Here is a 27,731-nt window from a genome sequence, read left to right as displayed (position 1 = left end):
AGTCTCAGCTTTTGTACTTATAGGTGAACGGTCCGAGGCTACTGAGTCCAACTAGTCAGCTGTCACAGATGTCAGTGTGCTACATGGATGTATGTTATTCAGAAGGCTTGTATTTGTGGTTTCCCAGGAGCATTAACGAAGTTAACCTAGTCATTTGGTATCTTTGTCTTCCAGTGTGCTGCAACGTTGAGAGTGTAGCCCGCTTGCAGATTTTCTCATCGAGCTATGTTTGTGAACACTCCAGAAGCAAGCGCCCCATATCCTGACGACCTCTCATTATATTCAGGGAGCCTGTCTCATATGCCCTGAATCAACCAGCAAATTGTGTACACGATGCGTTCTCCGGGTCTTTTGGCAGAGCGTGAATTACGAGGTGTAAGAAATATAGCGCGAATATTCTCGTAATTTCATTACAAGAAATCTGATAGCTTTCTATCGGTCCTTCTTGACCTCCTCGCTGCGAGGCCCAAGAAACTCATTAGGGCATGATCAGAAGTCAGAGAGTATGAGAACTTACGCGTCTTCATCGCTACGCGTATCATCTGCTCCGTATCCCATTACCACTCGCCACGCTACACGGAATATCATATACGACCAGATACATTGTAGAATCTGCATAGTAACGAGTAAGTGGTGCGAAAAAGCTCCAAAAAGAACAACCTCTGACCTGGAGGCAAGTCAGTAACACGACGAAGGTCATGTGAACTTCAGGGGAGAAGTAATGCCCGCGTTCGGGAATCCACTCAAATGGAACGATGCGGGCCAAGTCCCAGTAAGTTGATAGAATGACTTTGATGAATAGAACGTGGCGCGTGATGAACCAGGAGATGAGGAAGAAGATAAATGCCAGATCGCAAGCCTTCTGAAAAGCGAGATATCGAAGCGTTTTAGCGAACTATAGCATACAATAATTAATTACTATCCAATAACGCACACAGGATTAAGAACATACTGTCAAGGTAATGTCGCACCAATCCATGATGACCATGATCAAACACCCAACGCGAGTGAAGTTGTAGGAATAGCTTATGATAACAAGCGCAATAGTTATGACGTGGTGGGTCATCATTTGCCAGTGATCTCTTCGTCGCGCCTCAGCGTTGATGATCAGCACGGCGTGAACGTAGAACGCTATTTGCATGAGGTAATAGCCTTTGACCACGCTGGGGAGGGGTATATGGGGATAGTTGGACCAAGGGTCGGCCAGCATATTGGGCACGTTTCGATAGATGTACTGCAGAGATGTTAGAAAAGCGCGTCGAACAGCACAGACAAAGTACATACCACGCCGTAGCTCCATTGCATGGTGTAGTATAATGTTTGCCAGCCTTGTTCCGCAAACCGCAGCACGCTACGGTGAATATGCTTTGCTTCTGCCGAGTCCTCAGGCAAGCGCTCTGCGCTCTTTCCAGTCGGAGATCCTGTCCTGTTCGACGCGCCGTTGCCGTTGGACTTGCCATTCGTGATAGGGACCATGCATCCTTGTCGAAGTCGCCAGTCCCGGGTGAGTTTCCACCTAGCAAATGGTTCAAGGACAAATAATCGCGCTACGTCGCGAAGAATGGCCATCATGGCGATGAGTGTGACGATGAAGCAAGTATCGAGGTATCCGATATCATAGTGTACAGCATCATGGAAGGAGTCAGTGAGCAACGGGCGCTCCACGGGGTATGAGAGAGAAACGAATGGGACGAGGAACGAGGGGAGCCTCTGGATATCGAAGAGGTAGTCCATTCGTAGCAGTGAGTTGTGTTTGGACGGAGAATCGACACGTCTACCAGATCATGAACTACCCAGGAGGGGGCGATGAATGTGCAGCGACTGGGTCTGGCTATTTATTGGAAGAAAATGGTGAAAAGAGACGGTCAAACCGAATCAGGGCCTGCCAGCTGTTGGAGAAACAGGGTAGCCTCACCTATGCAGTGCTGGATGTGAAATAAGCCTGCTTTTGAGAGTCCCCGGCCAAACGCTTCCCTTCGGGATGCAAGACGCGTCCGAGCGTGTGGGCGGATGAAGCAACGAAAATGGCAAGTCGTAGGCGTAACTGCGGCCTGTTTATATTTTGTAGCTACTCGTTTGAAACGTGTATACATCCGTGGGAACTGCCTGTAAACGGTCAGAATCTCTGTCACAGCGCAAGTCACGCTTTCGCGAACGTGCAGCTCAGGGCCAAAGGACCAAACTCGAAGCGACGACCGTAGTGAACGATGGCTTCGTCCTCCACCGTAACCCAGCCCAACACATCCCTCTATATCAACAATCTCAATGATCAAATCAACAAAGAAGAGATGCGTGGACAGCTCTACGCTCTTTTCACAACATACGGCAAGGTGATCGACGTCGTCGCGTCTAAAACACCCAAAATGAGAGGGCAGGCATTCCTTGTGTTTACCGATTTAGCAGCCGCAACCTCTGCTTTGCGCGCGTGCGATGGTATGCTATTCTATGACAAGCCCCTTGTGCGTACTCTCTGCTTGCTACGGTCCCCAGCACATCAACAAACGCTCGCTTCGATCTTTATCTGTGCAGCGCGTGCAATATGCGAAAACCAAATCACACGCTACCCTGAGGAGGGAAGATCCTACCTTCGTACCGCCTACAGCTGCACAAAGGAGTGCACTCGTTGATCAACAAACAAGGACAAGTGGTGCATCCACACTGCAGAAGCGCGGTCGTGAAGATGAAATGGCGGACGAAGAGGGACGGGCCCAGAAACGGAAACCGGCTGACGACGCTGAGTCCGATGAGGGTGAGGAGATGGAGATAGATGACGATGAAGAGGCGGGGCCGAAGGCGGCTGCCGCTAATAGTATGTTGTGTATCTTACCGCGTTCAATGCATATGATCATGGTTCACACAATTCTCCCATCTATCCAGCAATAGTCCCCCAAGTTGCGGAGCGCCCTTCGGCACGTCTACTCTGCACTAACCTGCCGAATGAAGTCACAGACAGTGTCCTTTCGGTCTTATTCCAACAGTGCGTGCCAAATGTTTCGCTCCACGAGCCTTCGGCGTTCACCCCGCCGCATACACAGATATCAAGGATTCCAGTCGACCCACGTCGTACCGTCCCCGACGTCTAACGCAGCAGGCCAGAAGGCCAAAATGGCTCAAGTGTTGTACGATGCTCCGGAGTTGGCAACTGTCGCCAAAGAGGCTTTAGATGGTTTCACGTTGAAGAAGGGGTGGGTAATGTCGGTGGCGTATGCTTAACGTGATCAGTGCATGTTGACGGTGAAAACTTTGCTGTGCCTCATTCTGTATCTCATGCCTGCCATCTCATTTTGTTAGCACTCCTGAAAAATCTTGACTTTGCGGCACAAAATGTCAATATCTGGATATGTTCATGGTAACGGCATAGAACAATATAGCCATGGTGCTGCTTCAAAAAACTTCTGACCAATCGTACAGTGATTCGTCCCTACACAATTCTTCTTTTACGCCTTCAAAGCTTTAAGGATCGCTTCCCCAAGAGGTCCAGCCGAAGCGGGATTCTGGCCTGTGAGGAGCGTGCCTGATTGGACGACTTTGACCTATCAATCAGTAGAGTCAGATCTTCGTATGCAACTGCGTTGAAGTCGGTGACTTACACCCCAAGGTTCCGCTTTTTCGAACTTTCCCCCGAGAGAGACAATGCGGTCTTCGACCAGGAATGGGATATCCTGGACGTGGAAACCCCGGTCATGATCTATGCCATCGAAAGAGTGCCCGACGAAGGGACTTACCTTCACTTTGTCAACCTGTTCTTCCTCAACATTGGTGAGGCAAGTGGCAGCCTTGCCGTCGAAGATTGATTTGCCGTCAGCGCCCGTCACGCCCACCAGAGCACTAAACGAGATCATCAGGGGCGTGAAAACAAAGGGGGAGGGCTTATCAGCACTCACGCAGGTCCGTGACAGACAGCAGACACAATCTTGCCCGACCGATAGAACTGTTCAGAGATCGAGGTCAGTGGACACAAAGTACATATTGTCTCTTCAATCTCTAACCTTATTCGCCAGTTCGATGTTTGCGTGATCCGTCGCAAGATCAAGTACAGGACCGTGTCCACCGACATAAAAGATGGCAATGTATTCGTCAACATTGACATCCTTCAAAGGCTTCGCATTTGCCAAGAGGGCCTTGACAGCGGGGTCTTCGAGGAATTTTACGCTTTGTTCGTCTTTGAACATCTATAGCGGTGTTGCTATATTGATTTTGACAGCAGTGAGGAGTGGCAGGGAGCAAGACACGTACTTCGATGCTCCCCTGATCAATGGGAGGGTTCGGACCTGCAGGTGAGGCGAAGTCAATCGGAAAGTGGGGGGCGAGAACATGGTATGGGTGCGCCGCCTCGGGGAGATACCACCCCTTTTTGATACATTAGAAGCTTATGGATAGGACAAGATGCATGCGTCCTACCGTCTGATGCCCCCGGAGAGTTTTGTCGGCAGACGTATAGACGAACAAGATACGAGATTGAGACATGATTGTGGTGGTGACAGAAAGAGTGTGGAAAAATCGATGAGAATCAGGAGGAGTGCGGGTGGTCCTTATATACGCACAATCGAGTGAGAATTCGTAAGATCTCGTGTGAGGTCCGGGGACAAGTGGATGCTCGGTGACAATTGGGCTATGTCAGTGCTATGTCATGCAAGTCGATCTTGGTATCTTGGACATCCAAGCGATCGAGGAGCCGGTCATTTCGGTGAGGTTGGATACCGGGTATTGGTCTGCGATGCAGGCCAGGCTTGCGAGCCACGAAACGAGGCAACGTAGTAGGTAGTCGTATTTTTCGATACCAGGAGACCTACACCGATCGCACATGTTGGATGCGATGAGAAGCATACTAATGCGCGCTTGCGAAAAAAGAAAATGTCTGCTGCCTTGACAAGGAGCATGAATCCCCCAGCTGGCCATGGGGGCATGATTTGCAAATGCTGCAGATCCGGACCATCTGGTACAACATTCTCAAGCCAGAAAGGTCCGGAAAGTTCAGACTCTCTTCCTCGAGCTCGTACGTTACCAACAATATTGTGGCGAACAGCAGCTGTGGACAATGCAATCATGGACGAACACCACCGAACGATCCAGTCATCCACCGTTCGATGCCCCCTTCGGAGTGTGGCAAAATGAGCCCTGCTCCACGTTTTGCTCCACTTCAAACAGTGTCACTCAAGCCACCTTCTCTTGTCCACTATCTCCTGGCCGCACGCGAGCCCATTGTTCACAAAATATTATGGCCATCTCGATGCCTAAAATACCGAGCACTCCTCACTCTCCTGCAGCGAGGCTGCCCTTCCCATTTCCCAGGAGGTACACACTCGCCTCATCGGTTCAAACCAAAGAGCCACGTTATTCAGCCTTTCCTTTCACCTCTGAGCATCCTGTCCATACTAGGGCCATGACATCCTCACGACCTACGCTTAAAGACATGCGGTTTACCTCTATGCCATCACTCACGTCTTCTTTACCTTGGACAACGAGCTCTGAGAGCCCCTCGTCTACTTGGCAACCTCTTTTGTCGCCCTCTTCGCAATCAACACCTCCATCGCCTAGGCCATCACTCGCATCGCCTCCCCTGCACATTCCGGAACCAGCGCTGCAGCCTGAAGGGGCCGTTGAGCCACCCAAAACGGCGTCCCGACGCACGCCCCCGCCCTCAGCTGTGCCACAGCCTCGTTTCCGGTTCAACGGGAACACCCACTCCGTCGACATCCCCCTCCCCTGCCCTGGCGGCAGACCGTTCGCTCCGGAGATGATCACAATATCGCTGAAGAGAGGAGACCGGATGGACATCGTCGCAGATGCATGGCATCTCGAAGAAGATTGTCAGTTGTTTTCTTATCATTGGAAACTCTGATCCTGACTCACTTTATGGACAGGCCATTATGAGTGGCACATCTCACTCCCACGGGCGATCGATATATCATCCCTCCGCGCCAGATTCAACGACGATGGGACTCTCCTCACTATCGATGTGCGGAACACTCGTTATTCAAACCGCGCGGGCAATTAATCGCTGAGAGACCGGCCGGATGTTATAGGATGTATTGTTGCAAAGTTGTATCGGGAGAGGCCATGGATTTGGCACTCATCTTCAAGTTGTTTCTCATATGCTGTCATTCCTTAACTGACTGTAGTCGTTATCCACTGCCCAATGTTTTCGTGTCGCATCGCTTATGGTATACATTGTAATATACACTTATGCTGTCGTACTTTGATCATCAGTTTCATAGGTGTGCTGGTTTCTGTTGACTCTTCATCAGCTCTATGCGCATACCTGAGAGTGCGTAGCGTTGCCCCGTTGGTCGAAGAGTGGTCTGCACGAAGATCATTCAACATGATGATTGCATGTGCACAAAAAGCGTGCTCATCTAGAGGAGCCAGATAGAAGATTCTCTGTTGAAGATGATGATACAGTCTTACAGATAAACAATTATCATACACGCATCATACTGACCCCACAAGAACGTGCCCATCAGCCTGAGTGTTGTTCTCTAATGTTGAATGATCGACCCATTGCGTACTGCTGCTGAGGTACTGTCGGATGGCGCGCCTGATGAGAGTCTACCTGCATCGCCGTAACCGAGTGCAGGAGAGTGGGGATGCGGGTAGACATGTGCAGGGCTGAAGAAGTCGTCAGTCTCCACCGCAGCTGCATTTTCTGGCCATGTGCCGTCGCGAAGCCACCCAGCATACAGGATCTTGATCTGACAGAGAATGAGCAAATCATGCGCGCATGGGGGTCAGATAAAAAATGCTGCGCACAACTAGTTTGAGCGGAAGAAGTTGTTTAAGGCGCCCGCCGCTGACGAGACTCTTCCAGACTTTTCCGAGGCCTGCTTGCCAGACGTCATTGTTCTCGAGGGCACCAGGTTTGTTTAGCAACTCCTCCAGCCGAGTGTGAGCTTCGGAAGCCGAAGGTGGCGACGGCGGACGAGGTACGGAAAGCGGGGTCAGCCATAATGCACGTCGTGCATGGAAGTGGTCAGGGCCAGGGGGAGGAAGGTCTTCGGAGGCAAGAAGCTTCTCAAAGGCTGAAGGAGATGAGGGGGGATCGCTGCAAGTGAAGCATGCGCATGAGGGAGGCGGAAAAATCGGCAAGGTGCGGGCAAACAGACGCAATTAGGGGTTCGGCAGCAACTACAGAATGCTGAGTAGATTGAGAGGGAGAAGTGGCGGGTGGGTAGAGGAAGTTGCGAAGTCTGTCTGGAATCATCAAGTGAACGGGTAAGAAGAGCAGAGAAGCACGCAGACAGGAGTGGCCATCTGTTCGCACGGTCACGGGCCGGTTGCTGTTCTGAGTGTTCGAGTCGTACGCAGCGCTAGATCTCCCCGACCCTGCCCATCATGTTGTACAGAAACAGGTCCCAGTCGACAACCTCTCTCTCCGACGTCGATGCCGACGACGACGATGCAAACCGCTCAACTTTCTTCGCCTCCCCCGACCCCGTCGTCGCCTCTCCCGCGCAATGGCACTCGCGCCTCCACCTCCTTCCCTCTCACCCACATACGCACGCCCGTTCCCCCGCATCCCATCTTCCCCCCGAAATCCTCATACATATTCTCAAGCATCTTCACTCACCCAGGGACCTGCACAGCACTCTTCTTGTCTCCCGCGCGTGGTGTGAATGCTCCGTCGAACTTCTATGGCACAAGCCTTCCATCCCCGATTATACCACTGTAATCAAGATCATGCGCGTCCTCGCCCGCAATGACCAAACTTTCACATACGCTCAATTTATACGTCGACTCAACTTCCTCTCCGTTGGTCCGGACCTCACCGATCTGGTCTTTGGCCGCCTCGCTCAGTGCACCCGCCTCGAACGTATCACCCTCCTCAACTGCAGCTCCCTCACAGACACTGCGCTCGCACGCGTATTGCCTTGTTTCAAAAGTCTCGTTGCCATCGATCTTTCTGGAGTCTCGGAAATCACGGACAGAACGATGCTCGCTCTTGCAGCGAACTGCCGCAAACTCCAAGGCATCAACCTGTTCGGCTGCAAGAACGTCACGTCTGTTGGGATCCTTGCTCTTGCCGATAACTGCCATCTTCTACGCCGTGTCAAAATGAGCAACTTATATCAGCTCTCTGATGAGCCTGTCTCAGCTCTCTCCATCAAGAGCCCACTGCTTCTTGAAATCGACTTGAACGGATGTAGACATATCACCGATGTCGCTGTACGCGACCTTTGGATGCATTCGCACTATATGCGGGAAATGCGTCTGTCGCATTGCGTTGAGCTCACTGACTCTGCCTTCCCTGCGCCCCCTCTAGCGTACGACCCCTCTCCTTCAACGCAACCACCAAACAACCCATTCCCCCAATCCTCGGCCGTCAAGCTTTCCCAGGAACTCCCATCCTTACGACTCAACCGACCTTTTGAACATCTACGGATGCTTGATCTCACGAATTGCTCACACATCACAGACGATGCCATAGATGGCATCGTAGCCTGCGCACCTAAAATTCGAAACTTGGTTCTCGCTAAGTGCAGTAATCTGACAGATCATGCTGTTGAGAGCATATGTCGACTTGGGAAGCATCTGCACTATCTGCACCTGGGACACGCGACCGAAATAACCGACCGCTCAGTAACAATGCTTGCTCGCTCATGCGCACGCTTGAGGTATATTGATCTCGCGAGTGCGTTACTTCTCATGCATTGTTCCCAGTTCACTAAATGCTCCTTGGCTTCAGATTGCTTCCGTCTTACGGATATGTCTGTATTCGAGTTATGCAGCCTGCAAAAACTTCGGCGGATTGGGCTTGTACGCGTCAGCAATATAACGGATGAGGCTATATATGCGCTCAGTGATCGGCACGCCACGCTCGAGCGTGTCCACCTTTCATACTGTGACCAGATCACAGTTTTGGCCATTCATTTCCTCCTCCAGAAGTTGCATAAACTCAATCATCTGAGTTTGACTGGTGTGACATCATTTCGGAGACCCGAGCTACAGAAGTTTTGCCGACCGCCTCCACCAGTATGCCTGCTTATTCTTTTTTCGCAACTTGACATTTATGTTGTTTGTTGACAGGACTTTAACACCACGCAACAACAAGCATTCTGCGTATTTTCTGGCGACGGCGTCGGCAAACTCCGCGAATATCTACTGGTTCTTTTCAAAAGTATCACAGACGAGACGAGGACAGACTCCGATAACGATGACGATGATGGTTATCCAAACGGGTACGACGACGCAGAGATGGAGACAGACGATCCCGATGATGATCAACCTCCGACCAATGCTAACCCAGGGCCAACAGACAGCGATCTGAGCCGCTTTGCACAAGTCAACGGCAGCGGGGCATCGACGTCCCAATTGCAAACATCTTCTCAACCCCCTGCTTCTACATCGCGCTCTCCCGATACCAACGAGCTTCCCACTGCACTTGTTTGGGATCAACGGTCTGGTGCAAGCACGTCCACTCCAGGACCATCTGCCCCTTCCGCCGGACTTGCATCTTCTGCCCGTTCACGTTGGGTGCCTTTTCTTTCACGACCAGTCTTTGGGCCGCCTCCACCCTCCTCTCCCGCCCCGAGTGATGGCAGTGCAGCCGGTTTCTTTCGGACATATAGCGATGGGTCGACGGCACTCCGGGGCGGCGCGCTGACACCTGACCTTGTCTTTGCCGAGCTCGGACACGGACGGGGGGCTAGCGGCTCTGGGCCTTCGATTTCACGCGCCATGTCACCTCCGTCGGCACCCGTCGTGAATGGGCAGGGACAAAAATCGATGGATTCTGGGACCTTTCCAGCGGCGCAGGAGGCAGGGTCATCCACTTTGCACTTAACGGGGTTTCCTCCTATGACTAGGTCTGTCCCATCACGTCCGCACGCTAGGGCGAATGGAGTACATGCTGGTGGAGTCAATGGCGCTGGTGGAGGGATGGAAGATAGAGAACGCCCGCGGGGCCGACCACGTATGGCGCAGACAAGGGAACTACAGGAATCAGTACATGCCGCGTTCAATGGTGGTCCCGGCACGAACGGCGTTCTGTACCACGATGAGATCAGGAGCACTGAGGAGAGTATAGGACCACTAGGCCCAAGTTCGAGTCGTGGGGAGATCGACCGGAGGGGGAGGAGCATGAAGCGCACGCTTCGAAGTACTTTTAGCGCGGTTGAGCAGCACGCGTCCTCTTTTTTCTTTGGGAAGACGTATGAGGGGGCGGAAGGGACTGCTAGATCGAGTTCTGGTCGCGAGAGTCCTGCACTGAATTCACTTCCAGGCTCAGGGAGCGGGAACAGATTCTAACGAGTTGCATCGTGATCTGTAGCAAGAAGCAATCGAGGTCAGAAGTGTTGGATTAGTGTATCCAGTATATTCATTGTGTTGTCTGCATAGCTGTAGACGTGTTCTCCTGTAACTCGTCAGTGTAGCCGTACACAGCCGATGCGACTAGATCTGATAGATTAGTTCCCATATATATGTAGATGACCATCGATACCAAGTCAAAGCGTGATGGTCACAACTCTCCAATTATCTCGGCTCAGGATTGTAGTGTTGAGAACGTTGCGGGAAGTTAATTAGACACGTGCCCGAGGACGATGCTACCATGACCCGCTCAGAAAGGGTTTCTAACAAGTCGGTGGCAGCTCCACCATTCACAGTGCTGTATTCTTAGCAACCGATACATTCATAATCAGCCATGTAATTCCTGCGAAGCAGAGAATACAAAGGAACCAGGCACTCAACGATCCCGTACAGCACATATTGCCGAAAAATATATTAGCGCTTCGATCCGGGGCTTCGGAAATGTGTAGGTCGCCTGTATCATACCCGAGTCTACAGATAAAACGACGACGTCCCGCGTAGTGGGCTCATTTTGCTCGATTAAGTTCGAGAAGGTGGTGATACCTATAGATAATTGTTAATCAGGACAGTCCGTCATCGTGGCGATACAAGGAGAAATCGTCACATACAAGGATGACACCGTCACCGCGAACGAACAACATTGGCATCTTCCGTTTAGCCATCTGCGAACAAGAGATCAGATGAGGGGAAGCGGGAGTGTGATGCTGGCAATGAGGCAAGGCAAACGGCGTACACTAATGACGCCTTGTGATGGTAGTGCGCCCTCTGCCGCATCAACAAGCATGATTGTCTCTTCGACATCACTTAGAATAAGGTTCATGTGTCCATCGTATGCCTAAACTCGGGTGGAAAATATATTTGGATGTCGATAATTCATGTTACGAATGGATTACGCACATGAAGAACCCCTGTGAGCTCTCGATCGCCTCTCAACTTGACGAATACACGCTCGCTGAGGGAGAGCCGGATGAGATCGAAGGGCTCTTGAATACCAGAGGCGGACAAGTCCATTGATGATAGAGACACTCCGTGATCACAGCACGAGTAATAAACACAATGATGCCCACGTTCAGAATGCTTGTAACAATGCGTAGCCTATGTTAACGAAGAAGATGGAGAGGAAAATCCTGGCAACCTCTTGGATCGTAGAGTTTTCTTGAGCAAGTTCAGCATATGCAGCGGTGAATTGACGGGCCGCTCCGCACGTGGTTCCCACGAGGTACAAACCCAGCACCATCGTATTCATCCGTTTGTTTTGACAAGTGGCGCTCTCGACATCAACAAGTTACCACCATGCCAGTGTGTATCGTCCGTTTGTTTACGATTTCATACAACTCATGGGCATCTCACCAGAAACACTACTGTGACTACTGTGACGTGTATCTCACACACGACTCCGCCTCCGGTGAGCTTTGCGCGCCTTTCTTTCTGACCCACCACTTGACCGCCTATCCTCCTATAGTCCGCAAGGCTCACAACAGCGGACGCAATCACTTGGCCAACGTCCGGGATTATTACGCCTGTGTGTATAACTTACATCATTCGTGCGATAGCTGCTGATACTGTTCTAGCTCTCGGACACGACAAAGCGCAAAGTATCATTGACCAAATCACGTCGGCTTATGAGTCTAGTGGCGGACCACCACCCGGTGGGTTTGGATTCGGGCCACAGCATCTTGCGCCCAGTGGGCCATCGTTTGGAGGGCCGCCCTCATTCGGTGGCCCTGGAGGGTTTGGAGGTCCTCCTGGTGGATTCCGTGCGTTGTTTTCGTCTGTTTTCGTTTCACCTTCCTAACAGCCGTAGTAGCTATGCCACCGTTTCCACCTGCCGCGGGTGGGTTTCCACCTGGTATGATACCCCCTGGTGCACCACCTTTCCCTCCGAATGGCGGTATGCCGCCAGGCATGGGCCCTCCTTCCGGCTTCCCAGGAGGTACGTTTATCCGTACCTTTTCACATCCTTATTGAGCAGGATAACATGCGAAATACGCCCCTCCATCAGTGCCGCCTTTCCCTCCCTCAAACGTTGGCGCTCCTGGTGCACCACCGTTCCCACCGAACTTTGGTTCAGGAGGTGGCCCTCCTCCCAATTTCAACGGTCCTCCAGGTGGCCAGGGCCCCCCTTCAGGAAGCTCAAGCAATGGATCAATACCCCCTGGACCTGGAGGGATGCATCCCGACAGGCTGAGATTACTCGGTCGGCCCTGATATTGATCGGGAATCTGCCTCCATCCGAGCGAGTTGTCTGTATCTGTCCGTTATGGTTGCCTCTTTCCTCATGGCCGACTCGTATGTGTAGCGCGCCCTGATCATTGTCAGAGGTGGGATTGGAACGATGGTAACAGTTAGGCAGACGTAAAATTTCTTCGACATGGATCAATAAATGTCTTTGCATCTCACATGCATACCATGTTCATATTCTGATCTTGCCATGCTCTTTTGTTCTTGCTGCATTGCTTAATATTCGACAAAGCAAACTTGGTGTAACAGTAGTGTCTTGTCCGCTCTGCGGGCTGTTACTGTCTGGTCCGATGTCAAACGGTTTGAAAGGAAGGTCGGAAGATGATCATCCCCAGAACGCGAACGGGTACGAAATCTCCGAGATTGCTACGTCGATAAATAGCGCCCATCTGTCATAACAATTTCCCCAGTAGTCATTACTGTATGGGCAATTCGATTATTTCAGATTGACTGGAAGGGTGGAAAAGGGCGCAAAAGGAGTGCGCTTGCCTGTTATGCACACCATAGTTACCATAAAGGGCGGGAAGAACAACATATGCCTGGTTTGCGTTTATTATTATGTAATAACATATATCGCTGCGCGCATCTCAAATCTGCATAATACCTTGTTTTCACCTGGTACTTATACAGCATTGTGAGCTCCCATCTGCACCTCTTGGTCGTTCAAACCACAGACATGGACGGCGAGATAGGACAACTTGTCGAAATGGTGCGGCTGTCTGAATGTCTACCACATTATCGGAATCCCCACTGAACCTGACTTCGCGTTGCAGGGAGCTACTCCAGCGCAGGCACGGGCTGCTCTCAAAAGATACAAAGACGTCATGCAGGCAGCAGAGCGAATCTTTGACGGCGCCTTCGACGATGTCGTGGATGGAGACGGCGACGTATACATGACTACCGCTCCTGCGAACGCGACGGGACGTGCGCAGGCGAATACAGGAAGGCTCGTGGTAGGTATTCAGTTTAAAGGTCAGAACACTCACATTTACGCGTATCTCACGTGTCTTTAGACCCCCGATGACGAGGGTGATGGATTGAATGAGAATGTTGAAGATGATGAGGAAGCAGACGATGGTATGTTGTCGAAGAGTTCAACTCCTACGTGTGGCGTTCATTCACCGACCGACTCACAGATGAATATGTGGATTACGATTCTGATGAGGAAGTGAAGGTTTCCGACGAGAAATCGAGGACGGGTATTGACCCTTACGCCGGTATAGCAGATCAACTTCACTTTGTGTGGCGCACGCTCATTTGCTTGCAGGAATATTCTTCTCTAAGGATAGACGTGAAGAGGTTATTGAGGTTGAGGAGCAACCTGAGACCGTTCATTTGGACGGGGTCAATGAGGACGTCCAGCTTATGACTCAAGGACAATGGATGAAGGGCTGCCCTGAAGGTGGAGAGCAAGGCTTTTTGTTCAGCCTCTATTCACAACTCAGTGAAGGGGAGTGCTTCTGCCCTCATGGCTGTGGATATTCTATCACAAGAAAGAAAAGTGACTTTTTTGCCATCTATGTAAGCACTCGGCTTTGGATCTCATTACGAGCCAAACTCTCATCTTTGCGAGAAGTCCTCTTTCCCGACGTTCATCCAACAGTTGCGCAGTGTTATTCGTCGAGAATGCAAGCAGTGCCACAAAGAATTATGTTTCGCATGTGGAGAACCCTTCAGTCAGGCAAAGGAACGGACAACAGATACAGATGACGACGACCTATTTCATTGTTCAAACCTGCAAGGAGTAATTTTAGGCATTGGGCTTGCGATGCTTGAACACTTATACCACGAACATGTCCAACTCATTTCCGGTAGCCAAGATAGCAAGGGGCGGAACAAACGGAGAAAGGTGGAGGTAATAACTCCTACGATGGCTGTAGATGGGGACGATGACGACGATATCTATCCTACAAATCCTATTGTAGGAAAGAAATCGAAAGTCGGGATAGGATACGCCGGTGAGGTGAAAGAAGATGTGAGCGAATCTCGCTTACGTCGGGTGTTCCGCTACTGAGTTGTCCGTTGCAGACCACTGGTCAAGCTGAAGCCCAAATGATACAAAAGACCAAAGACGAGAAACTCGGTGACTTAATGACACAGATTCGCGTATACCTACCCTCTCTACACCGCCAAGGCGGCGGACGGACTAGTGATTACCTCGTCCATCCTACGGCACTCGCGCACCTTCGACGACGATTTAACAATATTTGCAGCTCTCTACTTCGAAATGATTCCCTTACGGATATGTCAGATCGATCCGCTGTTTACTTTGAACTCTTCGAATGGCTGGAGGTATATGTTTAATTTCTATGCTCCTTGCCGCACTGTTAACGCATCAACCTATAGACCATCTCAAACCACGAAGCCCTAGCGAGCATGATGGCCATGCCCATAATGGTTGTCATGTCGGTTCGGACAAATCCAACAAAGAGGCCGTCAAATGGTACTCCTCCTCCTCGTGAACGCACTATCATCTACGAAGGGAGTTCCGGCCCTCGAGAGTTAATGGAAGCTATTGTCATTCAAGCGCAAGCTGCCATCAAAGGGTTGGAGGGTGTCAAGGTGGTAGAAACTGCACCTACAGAGATGACAGAAGAGCAAAAACGGGTGACAAATGACTCGAAGGGGAAAGCTAAGGAGACTGCCCCTGTTGTCCAATCGGAGGAAAACGAGAAACTCTTGAAGTTCTGCAATAGGATACTTGCGACAGCCAACGCCATTGATCGTTCGTTACGCGAGACGAAGGGCGACACATTCCTCCAGCGATTACACGATGCGCTTCCAAAAATATCGTCGTCATCGTCATCTTCATCCACCGCTAACATTGTGGTGGATGCAGGAGCAACGGACGAAGCGATGCAGAAGATATATGTAGAGTGGGCGACTCGAGTTAGGTTCGAATACTGCGACTTGACAGTCCCAGTCCCTCAAGGCGAGAGCACATCTGACGAAGCGCCTAACTACAAATTCTACTTCAACAATGATGCACGTATGCTCGCGTCGTCCGACATTCCGAAACGTTCCTTAGCAATTGCAAAGGAGGTACGTTACCGTTGCAGAATCCAAAACTCACGTATGAACAGACAATCGTGCCTAGCTTGCGGTGCTTACCACCAATTTACCCGTCGCTTGGGATTCGTCAATATTTCTTCGAGTCGATGAAAGCCGTGTAGATATCATCAAGGCACTCATCATTGGTCCAGAGGGTACACCGTGAGTCTATGTTGACTCTGCACCTCCATATCCTGATCAGTCACGCGTTCATAACTAGTTATCAAAATGGCTGGTAAGTGTCTTGTCTTCTGGAGAGTATATTCATGTGTTGATCTCAAGTTAGTTTCCTGTTCGATATCTTTCTCGGTAATTCCTACAATCACTCGCCACCGAGTGTGAAGTACATGACGGTCAGCTTTGGCTTTACCATCATCTTAGCATGAATTCTAATGATCCGGTAGACCAACGGAGGTAAATATCGCTTCAACCCTAATCTTTACGCGGTAAGTTCGCCATGACTGTTCATTGCCTCCAAATTATTAAATGTCTCTATATTATAGGATGGAAAGGTTTGCTTGTCATTGCTGGGAACGTGGGCAGGCCCCGGTTGGGTATCCGGGAAATCGACCCTCTTGCAGGTGCGTATGGGAGGTTTTCCATGACGCCTATAATTACTGATCTACTATTTCCACAGGTTCTCATATCTATCCAGTCGATGATCCTGTGCGATGAACCATACCTCAACGAGCCCGGGTGGGCAAATAGTGCCGGGACTCCCCAATCTATAGCCTGTAAGCAATCATAGTTCGTGTCGTTGTTCATTTTGCTCTTAGTCCACTCACTATGTCATCTCCAGATTCGGCGAACGTTCGAAGGATGGTCATCAAGACTGCAGTGAGAATTCTCATCATAAGGCTTATCTCAACATTCATTCGACTGCTTACAATTACTTTGGTTCACAGATGCTCGGCAATATAAGAAATCCTCCTGAACCATTCGGAGACGTCATCCGCACTCACTTCCGTCTCAAAGCCCGTTCCATCGGTGCCCAATTGGACAGATGGTTGTCGATGGATGACGGGAAGGCTACCTTATCAGATGGTGCAACGACGCATCGGTCCCACTACTGGGCAAAGCACAAATGGTCTTCTGGCAGATGTGGCAGAACTGAAGAGGATGATGCAGCAGCTACAGGGAGACGGCAGTATGTCAACCGCGTTGTAGAGGGTGTCTCGGAATGTGAGAAGCATATAAGCACATACCTTGCATCACTCGTTGGTTTCATAGGCCATATTGTTGTACCATAACTTTGAAGCCACGCATTTGCATGTAATGGAAGTATATATTACTCGGTGGATCAAAGAAATCAGTGAGCGAGAGTCACAGCATATATCTGAAGCCTTTCTCCTTGATGTCCTTTGATTCATCATCCTGATCCATCTTCTCGTTTAGAGCTTTCAGATGCATCCGGAAAATCCACAACATCACAATAGTCAAGCTCTGGCATGCAATGCAAATTGCATACGAATTACGGTAGGTCGGGCCCCACATTGATGGCCAAACATAACTATCAATGTACGAGCATGTCAGACATCCAAAAGGTAGAGAAATATTCTGACTCACGATCCAGCTATATTGCCCATTTGTGAAAACGCATTGATAAATGCGAGGGCCACAGCTCGTTTGGATGGCGGTCGTGGAAATGAGTTACTGAGCCATGTGTAGAAACACACAAACCCAGCGTAGGATTGAGCCATCAGAAATCTGTTTTTTTTTCAGTTTCAGTAGACGGACCCCAGAGTGAAAGAGAGAACTAACAATGAAACGTAACGTGCAGCAGTATTCATTGTGGAAATAGCAATGATGAAACCAACTATTCCCAGAGCGAGTGATATTGAAACATGCCAGAAGCGCTCTCCCGATTTATCGGAATGCCTATGGTTGATGTCAAAAAAAGACTCCTTTTTCAGACTGAAGCTCAATAAGTACCTAGCAAGAAGAAGTGCTGCAGCTGCAGCCACTATGAATGGTGGGGCACAAAGCACCAGCGTGATCGTTCTTCCGTACCCCAGCGTTGCACTGAGAGTTGGAAAATATGCGTTAAATGACAAGGAAACGACATTGCTTGTCATGGCGAGCGACAACCACCAGACCTTCCAATCGGTTAGGGCGAGCCTGAGTCCGTGGGTATGTCCACCTGTCTCCGTCTCATTTTGATCACCGATCCCGGCAAAGTCAGATGCCATGCGTTTCAAGGCCAGTGAGCGCTCCTGCGGCGTAAGCCAGCGTGTCGTCGTCGGAAAGTCAGGCAAAACGAATAAAGCAATGATTGCGAAGAAGATGGTGAGGGCGCCTTCGATATAAAATAACCACCTAGAATGAGAATTCCAATATCGTCAGTGTGATCGTCACGATCCTCTTCTCAAAAAGTGTCTCGCATACCTCCAGGCTGCATGGCCAAGCCTACCATCCATCCCGTCTAAGATGCCACTTGCCATGAGGGATCCGAAGGCATTGCTGATGATGTTACCACAGTACAATATGGCCGTTCGAACTCCAAGCTCGGATTTGGTGTACCACTTGGATAATAGAAATAGTGCACCGGGAAAGAACGCAGCCTCGACAAAGCCAAGGAAGAATCGTGTGAGTAGTGCGTCGACAAAACTAGGGGTGATTTGAGGTTGGCTCAAGTGAGGCTAGGAGCAGAATACTCACTTCTTCGTGATTCCTGCCAAAGATTAATTAAAGCTGAATCATAAGGTTCCATCGAAGAACGCTCACCAGTCAACACGGATATCGTACCCCAAATGATCATACAGCATGGAAGATAGATAGATGGCTTTCCTATCCAGTTCAAAAACATATTACTGGAGGAATGGTTTAGCAGGATAAGTTAGCGAGGTTGAATATTGTGCTTACGATGGGATTTGCATTAAAATATATCCAACGTATAGAATGGACAAGAGTGTGGCGAATTCTTGCCCCTTCAGGTGGAGATCTGCTTCGAAACCTCTCAGCCTGGCCGCTCTACGAAGACATGTAATTCAAAGGCGCCATCGTGGAGGAGCAATAACGACTTACCCAGCATTATTTCTATCAATCTATCTCAATTTAGGGAGATCAGTAGACGGTACGGGCAAGGCACATTGGTATCAGTCGACACACGTAGTTGAGGATGTAGATGAAGATCAATATGGACATTCTTAAATCCAATTTCCATAATAGCCTTCGTTCAATTCGTTTACGCTCCTCAGGACCTCCAAACACTGCATCCAACTCGCTCTGGTGTTTCTGGTATGCGGAGACATGAATCTCAGCAGGCTCCTGTTTTTCCTGATCGACCTGAAAGGGAGCATCGCGGGCTGCAGACATATCTCAAAGCGAGATTCGAGGAGTGAAGAGCGAGACCAGAGGTGACAAGCGGAGCCCAGGACCCAGGTTGACCGGGCATCCCTATGATCTATATAGCTTTAAGTACTGGCCCGGGCTGCCGTGGGGCAAGCGGGAGAAGTTTGGGCGGGTTTTCTGCGGTGAGAAGAAAGCATGGCCCGGAGGAATGGTCACAGGGACAAGCGCCTCGTGTTTCTGTATACCAAACCATCCTAGAGCGCGAGACGAAAGACAAGACTGGTGACCTGTGACCAGCGCCCAGTAGTCTCCAGTAGTGCAGTACTGGCTGTAAGTTATTATCACTCAAATCTGGGAAATCTAGAGATCCGCCGCGTGCCTACCATTATGAGAGTATTGTTGAGCGCGATATCCAAGGGAAAGTAAGCTCTGCCCGTTCACTTTACAAAACAGTCGAGCGTCGGGCGCAGCGTAATATTGAGCGATAATTTCGTGTCTGTACAATCTACGCGCTCTCGGCACCTTGTTCACTCAAATTTCGGTTGTGCGTTATGTAATCAACCGCTTGGGTTCAGCTTACAGTCAACCCAATGTGCTGCATCAGTGGTTTACCACCATTGAATGAAATTTTTGTCTCCCATCCAGGCCCCCACTAGTCTCCGCTGACCCTACACAGAAGATGGTCGCTCTACGTATACTGTAGCATGTAGTACCCAACCATATTCAGTACTAGGGCCGCGGACGCGTCACGTCACGTCACTTCTTTCCCGGACCGTCGACGTCCCTGATTCCAGCTTCGCGCTCTTGTCCTCAGCTACATCATGAACATTCGGCCAGCACGGGTAAACCTTCTTATTATTGTCCATTCGATCGCTGATATGTTCGTAGGTAGAAGACCTGATGGGGATGCAGGCCTGTAACCTGCAAAATTTGCCCGAGAATTATACCCTGAGATATTGTACGTTCATCTATGCTTTTTTTGTCTTGAGCCTCCTCACAACCATCACATTTACTCGGATAACAGACCTGTATCATGCTATGACGTGGCCATCACTTTCATACGTCGCCGAGGACGAGAAAGGTCGCATCGTTGGATATATCCTTGCAAAGATGTACGTCCCAGCCTCACAAGTCACCCTTCCCACAGTTCTCATCGCCTCAAATTCTCGTTCTGATCTCGTACTATAGTTGTGCCAGGAATTCTGACCATTATATATTTCAGGGAAGACGATCCTAGCCCTGGAGAAGAGATTCATGGGCATGTCACCTCCATTTCTGTGCTGCGCTCATACCGCCGCCTTGGACTTGCTAAAAAGTTGATGATACAATCTCGTGCGTCCTGTGACATGTCATCTTTCCTTAGTTTTCCTCTCCCATCTTCCCCGAAGCTGATCCGTTTTTTGATGGCATCCGCATCATGGTATAGAAGAGGCAATGGCGTCGATATACAAAGCACCATATGTCTCACTGCATGTCCGTAAGTCGAACCGCGCCGCTCTGAGCCTCTACCGCGACACACTTGGTTTCACCGTCAAAGATATTGAGAAGGAGTATTGTGAGTTGTTCATCACTTCCGCGGACCCTGCGTGCAATGCTTATCGGATCACTTGCCACAGATGCCGATGGAGAAGATGCGTATGCGATGCAACTGTCACTGAAACAGTGATACAATACCATTTGGTAGCGGGATGTATCCGATCGTGTTACATATGGAATAAAGTATACTGGAAAAATATGGGCGTGCTGCAAGCTCAGCACAACGTTGTCCAGGTCTCAACTCATGCCCCTCCCGTCACCACATCATCATCAATAACTCCTTGTCCGTCACCCAAACGCGTTGTTCTTGGTGGAATCCCGGAATCGCCCTTTACGTCCCAAAGATCAGCTTCGACGGACTTCGTGGTGTCAGGGATTTCGTCTTCAACACGGAACCCCCTGTCCTTCATCACTGCCTCCCGAATTAATCTCGCAGTCATCATCCCTAGCTCATAATATCCATCGTTCGTTGAAGGTTCAAAGATCCCTACATGCGCTTGCACCTCATCGGTAGCCAAATTATTTTGTGCTCCCAGAAAGTGATCTATCACGGGAGATAATTTCGGGAGGACGATAAACGTGCGGTCCCTTGGTGAAAGCGGCCCATGCGAGAGGACAGTGTAAAATCTATCAACCAGTTATAAATCTTGTCAAATGTTTACAAGGATTAAGATTGACGCACGCTCGAAAAATTACCCCGTGTACAGTTTCCGCTTGGACTAGGGCATCCAGCCTGTCTACTAGCATCTTTTCGTTCCACAAATTCCCGACGTACTTCATGTGGTCAAGCACCGCACTGTAGCCTGTGCCAATCTCAGTGCGGCGATAATATGCCGTACCCGCAGCGGCGCCTGCAAGCGCTGCGCCACCGATGGCATACGCAGCGGGGGTAAATTTAGCCCAAGGTCCCTTCGCCGCATTGACGGGAGGAGACAGAAGCCCGACAGGTTCTGTGGCGTTTGATGACGACGCGGCTTTCGTATTGCTAAAAGCAGCCCAAGAACTCCATAGACCAGAAGCGGCTTCACGGGCAGTTTGCACGTAGGTTCCCACCTTTTGAGCGCTGTTTTTGAAGACATGTGGATGAAGGCCGAGATACTGATGGTGCTGTAAGTATTGGACCATTCTTCGGCGAGGCGGATAAGCACTCACGGGGGTGTCATATGCAAGACATGCAACGATGTTTGGCCAAAGAGGGGCATGCTTGTCCGGGCGTGTGTTGACGAACTCGAGAAGGGAGTCGGCCGCAAGAAGACCCCCCATACTGTGACCACAGAGGACAACTTTCGCTCTTCCAGCCCCAACTCCGTAGGCTACCTCTTTGTTGACGGTCAGAGTGGTAAGCCAGTCAGCAAAGCGTTCTACCGCTTCTCTCTACACGGTGGTTTGAGATAGAGACGAAGGTAGCGTGGATGACTGTATTCACCAATTCGCCTTTCGTCTGTCCAATGAAAGCATACGTCTCAGAGTCCAATTTTGCAGAGGAGCAAACATTTTCTTACCTCGTATGCGGGGAAAACTATACATTCAACCTTGACATTTCGAAGGGTGTCGGACAGGACGTGCCTGAGTCTGGAAGGAAAACTGCCAAAGGTTGTGTCGGTGCCTTTGAACCTGCAAGCGCGCATTCGCCAAGATCGCATTAGTAAAGCCAAACAATAGATGGCCTGTACCATCAAGTCTACCCATGGATGAATACAACGAGAACAATGTCCAATAGAGGGTTGTCTCCTTCACTGGCCTGTTGATCTTGTAAAGTGGAGGGGCTCATGACGGCTGGGTCGACAGGCACCCGGGTTCTACAAGCGCCCATATGACGCATGTGAACGGTTACGTAATCCCTGATCTCGTCCAGGTGAGATCCGGTTACAGCTGTCCCTGTTCGTAGTGTGGGCCAAGTTTTCTTGAATGACTTACACTTGTTGTTATCGCAGAGACCAGTTGTTCCGACAGACATGAGCTCTTCCCAAACGTTTGATCACATTCGCATTCTATCGTACCTAGGTTTACCGGATGACTACAGCCCATCCCCCTCGCAAGCTCCCATCGAGTTTGTAGTCCAACACTTTCACCAACTCCCACCTGAATTACTCAGGCATTTTTCCTTCGTCACCACCCCACGGCAACGGTCTACCGTTGCAGCCGTCCGTAATAGGCGGTTCCGTTTTGCTCTTACGGATCCACCGGAGTTGCGTTTCACCGCTGCCAGATCTCAATGGCCCACTCTCTGGGACGGCCGCGAGCGCCGTGGACAGGATGAAGGTCGCGAGGAGAAGGAGTGGGTGGAGAATGCCTTCCTTGGGGGAGGAAGCAAGCCTTACGTAGGCAAGCTCGGCGCTCTTCTAGGCGATTATGAGGAAGAGCGCGAGGCCGAACGCGTCCGAGTAATTCGCAGACAGGAGGCGATGCACGAGGAGTTCGTCCCCGAAGAAGACGAAAGCTCTGATGAAGAGGATGTCTCTACTGTGGAGGAGGAGCCTGAGGCCTCTGGCGACTCACAGGCCCTGTTTCAGCGGCGCATTCGGGAGCGTTTCATATACGGTCTGTTGGAAGTGCGTGTTACATCTACTCATCGTGTTTCTTCATATTGAGCACATTATCACAGACGGACTTGTACGATCAAGTCGACTGGGAGGAGAAATGGGATGACAGTGATCGAGAGACAGAAGACCGCTGGTTTGATGAGGAAGATGAGGAGACATCTCCGATGTAAAATTCTCGATCCACAATGCCGCTAATAAAGGCATCTTGGTTGTATAACAGATGTCTTGAACGATTGGGCGGCAAACTGGAATCTACATAGCCAGGGTTTGGGGCTCTGTCTGAATTGGGCCCGGGGACGGCGTTCGCGTATTGTTGGGATTTCCCCTTATCCCACGACAAATTGATACGCTCGACTGAGATGTTGCACTGTTCCGCTTCTCGCTCTGCATTTGCCTTACTTTCTGGCCTTCTCACGGACATGACCCTGTCGTCGACCCGACACAGCTCCTTATTACAATTATGGGTGAGTTATCACCGAAACCCTTCCTATGATACGGACAATTCTACCTTATGACTCGGCGAGCAAGTAGCTGCTCAATGGCCGAGCTGTGAACCAGGACTTATGGCCAAATTTATTGCAACTCGAGTATCCCGATCAATGTTGGATAACCCCACATTCTCCCGTAGGGATTCAATGCCCACATTCTCTCGATTCTCGAGGACCTAGCGTCGTATATAAGCTCCCGACAGCTTGTTGTTCGAGAGCATCAACCCGAATACTTCACTACCAACACTCAGGATGTCGAGCACCTATAGACTCGGTCCCTACTGGCAAGGCTATGGCGGCATTAAAAAGCTAGTCATCTTGTAGGTCTTTCTGAAAATCGGTTGGTACAACAAGATTTCATGACTGCCCTGCTACCTGTAGTGGTGACTCCTACAGCTATGTTGGCTACCATTCACAAGCACCCCCGCCAACGGCGGCGAGACCGCTCGGTGTCCCGTTTCCAGGCGTCCCTGTCAATGAACCCGGACAGTCCAACTGGGTTGGGCACCTCATCACGTCGCACTCCCATGGACAGGCCAATATACTGGTATATGACTACGCCGTGCGGGGTGACACTGCCCCCGGTGTCAGGCGTCAGATCCTGGAGCAATTTCTTCCTACCGTCGGAAGGAAGCCACGATGGGCTTCCTGGACTGCCGCGGAGACCTTATTTGGTGGGGTTTCAAAATGATGGTAAAATTCGAATTACTGACATTGGCACACTAGTGACTTGGGTTGGCACCAACGACTGCCGGCTGCTGTGCGTGTCGTTAGTTTGACAAACGTGCGCCACTGATCATAGGCATCGCTCCACAGCTATACGAACGACCGAAGAGAAATTCAAGAGATCGTCAGAAATCTTTTTGCTGCGCAAGAACAACTCTATCGAGCGGGAGCCAGAAATTTCGTATTTATTGATGTGCCTCCTATCCACCGCTCCCCTGTAGGTGGGTCGCCTAATCACGGCTTCTGTAGAAGGCCTCTCATTATGTTTATTTAGGCCCTATCGATGGTAACAACACTTTCGCTCAACCGTTCTTGATATGGAACGAAGAACTACGATCGGCAGTTGCTAATTTCACTGCACTACATCCCGATGTCACGTCTATGGTATTCTCATCCTGGGGAACCTTCAGTAGTGTACTCGATACCCCGACGGCATACGGGATGCGTGCTCAGGACACTCGTGTGATGGGAGGCACCATCTGGTACGATCATATACATCCATCCACCAGGCTCGCTAGCGTAGTTGCCCGTGACTTAGCCGCGTTCTTGGCCATGCAGCCACCCACTGCTTGATATGAACGTTTGATACAATCGTATCCATCTCGTCGTCGCGGATCATTGGATTTTTCATAACTTAGTATGGATGTTTTCCATTGTACACTCGTGTCTATGTAAATCAGTTATGCATTCCTTCGCGCAACCCTAAATGGCAAGTGTAGTGAACGGCAAATGCCGCCCGTTTCCGTGGGGCGGAGTTGGCGGTGTTGCCCACCCTAAATTGTGCCCTCAGTGCCACTGGATCGCATTTCTCATGGATGCTCAAACACAGCCTGGTCTCACATCTGATATCCAGCTAGCGCTTCAGCACGCTGTAGGCCAAGCCAACAATGCCTTTACAAACGGCCACGCGCAGGATGGTCGTACCCCCAAAAAAGGTAAGAAACGCGCCAGGCAAGACGAATCGAAGAGACAAGATGGCGGAGGAGAGCAGTTAGTGGAGAGGAAGAAGAAAAAGAGGAAAACTGCGGTTGTCCAGGAACCGCTCGCAGATATTCAACTTGAGGTTGTAGACTCAGTGGTGACGGAGTCAAAGAAGAAAAGGTCCAAGTCCAAGGTAAACAAAAATTGCTCTCCTCAGTCGCCTACTACGGACGTCGAGTCGCCGGGTTCAAGCATGGATATACAAACGGCCTTCTTGAATGCCGTGCTATCTGCTGCTTCCGCTACCTCGAACGCTCCCGCTCAGTCTTCTCCGGAAATATCGTATCCTCAACCGGTCCTTCCTGTCTGTGACGCTCAGCCTCTACAGTTTGCGCCTTATCCTCTCCCCTCTCCACTCTACCTGTATCCTTCGTCGATTCCTTCGACATCGTCCGAAATTCCACAGCTCTTTGGTGCTAATGTTCCATTCGATTTTGGTTTCGGGTCGAATGATGACCTTATACGGATCATGCAAGACTTAGATGTCTCCAAGATCACAAACGTGCTAAAGACTCTAAGTGAGGCAGCTGCTGCAGCTAACGTCCCCCTTGGATTCTTGGATTCTCTCGTGTCTCAGCCTCCCCGAGATGCAAGTTCAGTTCCGGTGGATCAAAATCCTTCATCCTCAAATCGTATTCTTGGGATTCCCCCGAAGCAGCTGGCGAAGCCAGTACACCGCAGTAGAATCACGAACATCAATCTACCACCCGTGGATGCGACCGATAACCCCGAACATGCGCATATGCTCGCCACCAAGTGGTTGAGTGCGAACAGATTGGCAGAAATGGTGAAAACTGAAGGTCAGCTTGTTGGGTCGTTCTATGTGCTCGCATCACTGTAATACCGAAATTACCATCAGGTCTCGTTTATAAAAAGGGGAAGTTCTCTGCCATCGAGGAAGCCCAGCTGAACAAGGCTATTGAGAACTATCGTGCGGTTAGTTGTACTACCATTGCTTTTAATGGACCTCTCTTACATGGCAGTGTCTGATGCAGAGAACTGGAATCTCTCAAGACGCATTGGTGGACATCATCTTCCCCAGAAATACTAAAGACAGGGACAATGCATTCTGGTCTGAAATCAGTGAGTTAATTACTTGATCCGTCTTTTTCAGGGTGCTAATGTATACATTTTCCTAGCAAGCGCTGTCTCTCTCCGTCCAATCATTGCGGTCTACCACCATGTCCGAAGGAAGAATCATCCCCTTAAACAGCAAGGACGGTGGATGCCCATAGAGGACTCGATGCTCAAACAGTAAGCCCTCATTCGCAAGCTCCTGGTTTACTCTTACTAAGCATTACCCATCAGCGCTGTAGCGGAGCTGGGCCAGCAATGGGAAAAGATTAGTGACAGAGTCGGCCGTATGGCATCTGACTGTCGGGATCGTTATCGAAATCATATCGAACACCGTGAACACAGATCTAATGGTAGGCACAAATATCCTCTGTTTTACAAGACAATTACTGAACACCTATCAGGTGCCTGGACAAAAGAGGAAGAGGCATTGTTGACGCAGATCGTCACCGAAATAACTGTCAGTCAGGGTAAGGACCCGGACAACGATGTGTTTTGGGGAGTTGTAAGCCAGCGCATGAACAACAAGCGTGGCCGACAGCAATGTCGCATCAAATGGTAGATCTCGAATTATTATTGTGAACCATTGCTAACTGCTCTAAACCTATTGGTAGGCTCGATTCTTTGAGCAAGACTGTTAAAAATCAGGGAGACAAACCGCGTTGGAGTTTGGTAGACGCATATATTCTCGTTCATAAGTATGGTGCTTTATGGACTTTTCATTGCTTAGCCATTCATTATCATTCACAGAGTTCATTCCCTGAACGTTAGAGACGATAGTGAAATCGACTGGAAGACACTTCCGGATGCGAATTGGAACTTCTGGAGCGCTCACATTCTTCAAAGACGGTGGCAGACGATGAAGCGGGGTATCAGAGGCTACGAAGACATGTCTCATGAAGGTGCAGTCACGTTACAAGCTTATTGGTATACGGCATTCTGACTATTCACCACTCTGTGATAGAAATCATGGATATCCTCCTTGTTAAGAATGTTCACTTGCCCGTAGATACAGGTCGTCGTCAACGCAAGATCGTCAGTGCCGAAGCCGTCGAAGATTCTGAAGAAGATGTGGATGATTTGAATCAGACTCAGTCTGGTCCCGCCTTACTGGTCGATGGGTTTACCGGCACGGCGCGGAGTCCAACTATACAACCTGGAGGCAATCACTCTTCGTCTTCATCGGACGAGGAGTGATTGCCTATCATCAATATTCTTCTCGATCGTGCTGTATCTACGTTTGTACGAATCGTGACGATCGTTCATCCGAGCGTGTGCGTTTTACTACATCACATGTTTCCGTCTAACAAAGTTGGTCAAATACTGAACAACACAGCCTAGCGAACAAGCGAGCTACGATTCTCGTTGAAGCACTGGTATCTTGATCGACAATCTCTGAGTTATTTGACCAGCGTGTCTCCCAAGTGAATAAGAGAAGGCTGCCAATGTTGACGCGTTCAGCATGTACTCCATGCTGCCTGCACCTGCTTCAGGA

At 50.1% G+C, this 27,731-nt stretch overlaps 16 protein-coding genes across 16 annotated transcripts; 9 read left to right on the top strand and 7 right to left on the bottom strand.

Moving 5' to 3' along the window:
• Nucleotides 1–513: 513 nt before the first annotated feature.
• HETIRDRAFT_312589 (uncharacterized protein) lies at nt 514–1,734 on the bottom strand (the record flags this gene model as incomplete). Its single annotated transcript, XM_009545275.1, has 4 exons — nt 514–612; nt 668–895; nt 953–1,234; nt 1,285–1,734. 4 exons carry the CDS (start codon nt 1,732–1,734, stop codon nt 514–516), a joined length of 1,059 nt encoding a protein of 352 aa, XP_009543570.1.
• A 448-nt stretch (nt 1,735–2,182) lies between these two features.
• HETIRDRAFT_472136 (uncharacterized protein) lies at nt 2,183–3,213 on the top strand (the record flags this gene model as incomplete). The annotated part of the gene is made up of 4 exons (XM_009545274.1): nt 2,183–2,459; nt 2,530–2,809; nt 2,878–2,977; nt 3,036–3,213. Exons 1-4 carry the CDS (start codon nt 2,208–2,210, stop codon nt 3,211–3,213), a joined length of 810 nt encoding a protein of 269 aa, XP_009543569.1. The 5' UTR covers nt 2,183–2,207.
• Nucleotides 3,214–3,325: 112 nt separating this feature from the next.
• Nucleotides 3,326–4,492, bottom strand: HETIRDRAFT_472133 (uncharacterized protein). Its single transcript, XM_009545273.1, has 7 exons — nt 4,402–4,492; nt 4,237–4,350; nt 3,990–4,172; nt 3,885–3,931; nt 3,726–3,828; nt 3,591–3,662; nt 3,326–3,533 (listed from the first exon to the last, which is right to left on the bottom strand). The coding sequence occupies exons 1-7, from the start codon at nt 4,465–4,467 to the stop codon at nt 3,438–3,440; spliced, it is 681 nt and encodes a 226-aa protein (XP_009543568.1). The 5' UTR covers nt 4,468–4,492; the 3' UTR covers nt 3,326–3,437.
• A 936-nt stretch (nt 4,493–5,428) lies between these two features.
• On the top strand, nt 5,429–5,998 carry HETIRDRAFT_449455 (uncharacterized protein; the record flags this gene model as incomplete). The annotated part of the gene is made up of 2 exons (XM_009545272.1): nt 5,429–5,810; nt 5,865–5,998. 2 exons carry the CDS (start codon nt 5,429–5,431, stop codon nt 5,996–5,998), a joined length of 516 nt encoding a protein of 171 aa, XP_009543567.1.
• Nucleotides 5,999–6,479: 481 nt separating this feature from the next.
• Nucleotides 6,480–7,201, bottom strand: HETIRDRAFT_449454 (uncharacterized protein; the record flags this gene model as incomplete). Its single annotated transcript, XM_009545271.1, has 3 exons — nt 6,480–6,692; nt 6,751–7,042; nt 7,104–7,201. 3 exons carry the CDS (start codon nt 7,199–7,201, stop codon nt 6,480–6,482), a joined length of 603 nt encoding a protein of 200 aa, XP_009543566.1.
• A 131-nt stretch (nt 7,202–7,332) lies between these two features.
• Nucleotides 7,333–9,111, top strand: HETIRDRAFT_313386 (uncharacterized protein; the record flags this gene model as incomplete). Its single annotated transcript, XM_009545270.1, has 3 exons — nt 7,333–8,629; nt 8,684–8,970; nt 9,025–9,111. Coding segments are annotated over 3 exons (1,671 nt in total), but the record flags the coding sequence as incomplete, so codon positions are not given.
• A 126-nt stretch (nt 9,112–9,237) lies between these two features.
• On the bottom strand, nt 9,238–10,439 carry HETIRDRAFT_438848 (uncharacterized protein). Its single transcript, XM_009545269.1, has one exon. The coding sequence runs from the start codon at nt 10,077–10,079 to the stop codon at nt 9,390–9,392; it is 690 nt and encodes a 229-aa protein (XP_009543564.1). The 5' UTR covers nt 10,080–10,439; the 3' UTR covers nt 9,238–9,389.
• Nucleotides 10,440–10,818: 379 nt separating this feature from the next.
• HETIRDRAFT_472127 (uncharacterized protein) lies at nt 10,819–11,439 on the bottom strand. The gene is made up of 4 exons (XM_009545268.1): nt 11,203–11,439; nt 11,039–11,140; nt 10,914–10,967; nt 10,819–10,848 (listed from the first exon to the last, which is right to left on the bottom strand). Exons 1-4 carry the CDS (start codon nt 11,314–11,316, stop codon nt 10,825–10,827), a joined length of 294 nt encoding a protein of 97 aa, XP_009543563.1. The 5' UTR covers nt 11,317–11,439; the 3' UTR covers nt 10,819–10,824.
• A 138-nt stretch (nt 11,440–11,577) lies between these two features.
• On the top strand, nt 11,578–12,764 carry HETIRDRAFT_408130 (uncharacterized protein). Its single transcript, XM_009545267.1, has 6 exons — nt 11,578–11,604; nt 11,659–11,710; nt 11,768–11,827; nt 11,877–12,062; nt 12,113–12,238; nt 12,308–12,764. Exons 1-6 carry the CDS (start codon nt 11,599–11,601, stop codon nt 12,511–12,513), a joined length of 636 nt encoding a protein of 211 aa, XP_009543562.1. The 5' UTR covers nt 11,578–11,598; the 3' UTR covers nt 12,514–12,764.
• A 458-nt stretch (nt 12,765–13,222) lies between these two features.
• Nucleotides 13,223–16,899, top strand: HETIRDRAFT_34227 (uncharacterized protein; the record flags this gene model as incomplete). The annotated part of the gene is made up of 15 exons (XM_009544868.1): nt 13,223–13,255; nt 13,320–13,496; nt 13,575–13,623; nt 13,683–13,763; nt 13,814–14,067; nt 14,123–14,521; nt 14,575–14,838; nt 14,893–15,588; nt 15,644–15,759; nt 15,884–15,950; nt 16,002–16,043; nt 16,101–16,178; nt 16,235–16,331; nt 16,397–16,434; nt 16,503–16,899. Coding segments are annotated over 15 exons (2,653 nt in total), but the record flags the coding sequence as incomplete, so codon positions are not given.
• A 21-nt stretch (nt 16,900–16,920) lies between these two features.
• Nucleotides 16,921–18,912, bottom strand: HETIRDRAFT_48170 (major facilitator superfamily; the record flags this gene model as incomplete). The annotated part of the gene is made up of 10 exons (XM_009544935.1): nt 16,921–17,107; nt 17,164–17,304; nt 17,359–17,475; nt 17,530–17,913; nt 17,983–18,204; nt 18,256–18,268; nt 18,316–18,407; nt 18,460–18,567; nt 18,622–18,641; nt 18,706–18,912. The coding sequence occupies 10 exons, from the start codon at nt 18,910–18,912 to the stop codon at nt 16,921–16,923; spliced, it is 1,491 nt and encodes a 496-aa protein (XP_009543230.1).
• A 797-nt stretch (nt 18,913–19,709) lies between these two features.
• On the top strand, nt 19,710–20,554 carry HETIRDRAFT_415557 (uncharacterized protein; the record flags this gene model as incomplete). Its single annotated transcript, XM_009545266.1, has 6 exons — nt 19,710–19,730; nt 19,777–19,846; nt 19,913–20,000; nt 20,111–20,220; nt 20,315–20,443; nt 20,505–20,554. 6 exons carry the CDS (start codon nt 19,710–19,712, stop codon nt 20,552–20,554), a joined length of 468 nt encoding a protein of 155 aa, XP_009543561.1.
• Nucleotides 20,555–20,666: 112 nt separating this feature from the next.
• Nucleotides 20,667–22,195, bottom strand: HETIRDRAFT_47019 (Esterase/lipase/thioesterase; the record flags this gene model as incomplete). The annotated part of the gene is made up of 5 exons (XM_009544904.1): nt 20,667–21,051; nt 21,107–21,522; nt 21,577–21,791; nt 21,917–22,038; nt 22,110–22,195. 5 exons carry the CDS (start codon nt 22,193–22,195, stop codon nt 20,667–20,669), a joined length of 1,224 nt encoding a protein of 407 aa, XP_009543199.1.
• A 184-nt stretch (nt 22,196–22,379) lies between these two features.
• On the top strand, nt 22,380–23,137 carry HETIRDRAFT_313556 (uncharacterized protein; the record flags this gene model as incomplete). The annotated part of the gene is made up of 2 exons (XM_009545265.1): nt 22,380–22,976; nt 23,030–23,137. The coding sequence occupies 2 exons, from the start codon at nt 22,380–22,382 to the stop codon at nt 23,135–23,137; spliced, it is 705 nt and encodes a 234-aa protein (XP_009543560.1).
• Nucleotides 23,138–23,707: 570 nt separating this feature from the next.
• On the top strand, nt 23,708–24,754 carry HETIRDRAFT_46610 (carbohydrate esterase family 16 protein; the record flags this gene model as incomplete). The annotated part of the gene is made up of 5 exons (XM_009544886.1): nt 23,708–23,775; nt 23,837–24,129; nt 24,182–24,221; nt 24,290–24,402; nt 24,456–24,754. 5 exons carry the CDS (start codon nt 23,708–23,710, stop codon nt 24,752–24,754), a joined length of 813 nt encoding a protein of 270 aa, XP_009543181.1.
• An 877-nt stretch (nt 24,755–25,631) lies between these two features.
• On the top strand, nt 25,632–27,433 carry HETIRDRAFT_46989 (uncharacterized protein; the record flags this gene model as incomplete). The annotated part of the gene is made up of 9 exons (XM_009544902.1): nt 25,632–25,962; nt 26,022–26,098; nt 26,158–26,245; nt 26,302–26,416; nt 26,471–26,589; nt 26,641–26,794; nt 26,851–26,934; nt 26,987–27,138; nt 27,201–27,433. The coding sequence occupies 9 exons, from the start codon at nt 25,632–25,634 to the stop codon at nt 27,431–27,433; spliced, it is 1,353 nt and encodes a 450-aa protein (XP_009543197.1).
• Between the last annotated feature and the right edge of the window lie 298 nt (nt 27,434–27,731).

This window comes from Heterobasidion irregulare (assembly GCF_000320585.1).
Source record: "Heterobasidion irregulare TC 32-1 unplaced genomic scaffold scaffold_03, whole genome shotgun sequence".
Classification (NCBI taxonomy): Eukaryota; Fungi; Basidiomycota; class Agaricomycetes; order Russulales; family Bondarzewiaceae; genus Heterobasidion; species Heterobasidion irregulare.
The sequence above is the reverse complement of the archived record's forward strand: the minus strand, read 5'-3'. Positions and strand labels throughout refer to the sequence as shown.

Coding starts and splice junctions, on each gene's coding strand:
- HETIRDRAFT_472133 (XM_009545273.1), bottom strand. CDS start 4,467: ATGTCTCAATCTCGTATCTTGTTCGTCTATACGTCTGCCGACAAAACT. Junction 3,663..3,725: donor AACAGGTTGACAAAGTGAAG/GTAAGTCCCTTC, acceptor TTCCACGTCCAG/GATATCCCATTCCTGGTCGA. Junction 3,534..3,590: donor AAAAAGCGGAACCTTGGGGT/GTAAGTCACCGA, acceptor ACTGATTGATAG/GTCAAAGTCGTCCAATCAGG.
- HETIRDRAFT_438848 (XM_009545269.1), bottom strand. CDS start 10,079: ATGCTCCTCCCCCTCCGGTCGATCTCCCCACGACTCGAACTTGGGCCT.
- HETIRDRAFT_472127 (XM_009545268.1), bottom strand. CDS start 11,316: ATGGACTTGTCCGCCTCTGGTATTCAAGAGCCCTTCGATCTCATCCGG. Junction 10,968..11,038: donor CATCACAAGGCGTCATTAGT/GTACGCCGTTTG, acceptor TCTTGTTCGCAG/ATGGCTAAACGGAAGATGCC. Junction 10,849..10,913: donor GCGGTGACGGTGTCATCCTT/GTATGTGACGAT, acceptor AATTATCTATAG/GTATCACCACCTTCTCGAAC.
- HETIRDRAFT_408130 (XM_009545267.1), top strand. Junction 11,828..11,876: donor CGTCCGGGATTATTACGCCT/GTGTGTATAACT, acceptor ATACTGTTCTAG/CTCTCGGACACGACAAAGCG. Junction 12,063..12,112: donor AGGTCCTCCTGGTGGATTCC/GTGCGTTGTTTT, acceptor CAGCCGTAGTAG/CTATGCCACCGTTTCCACCT.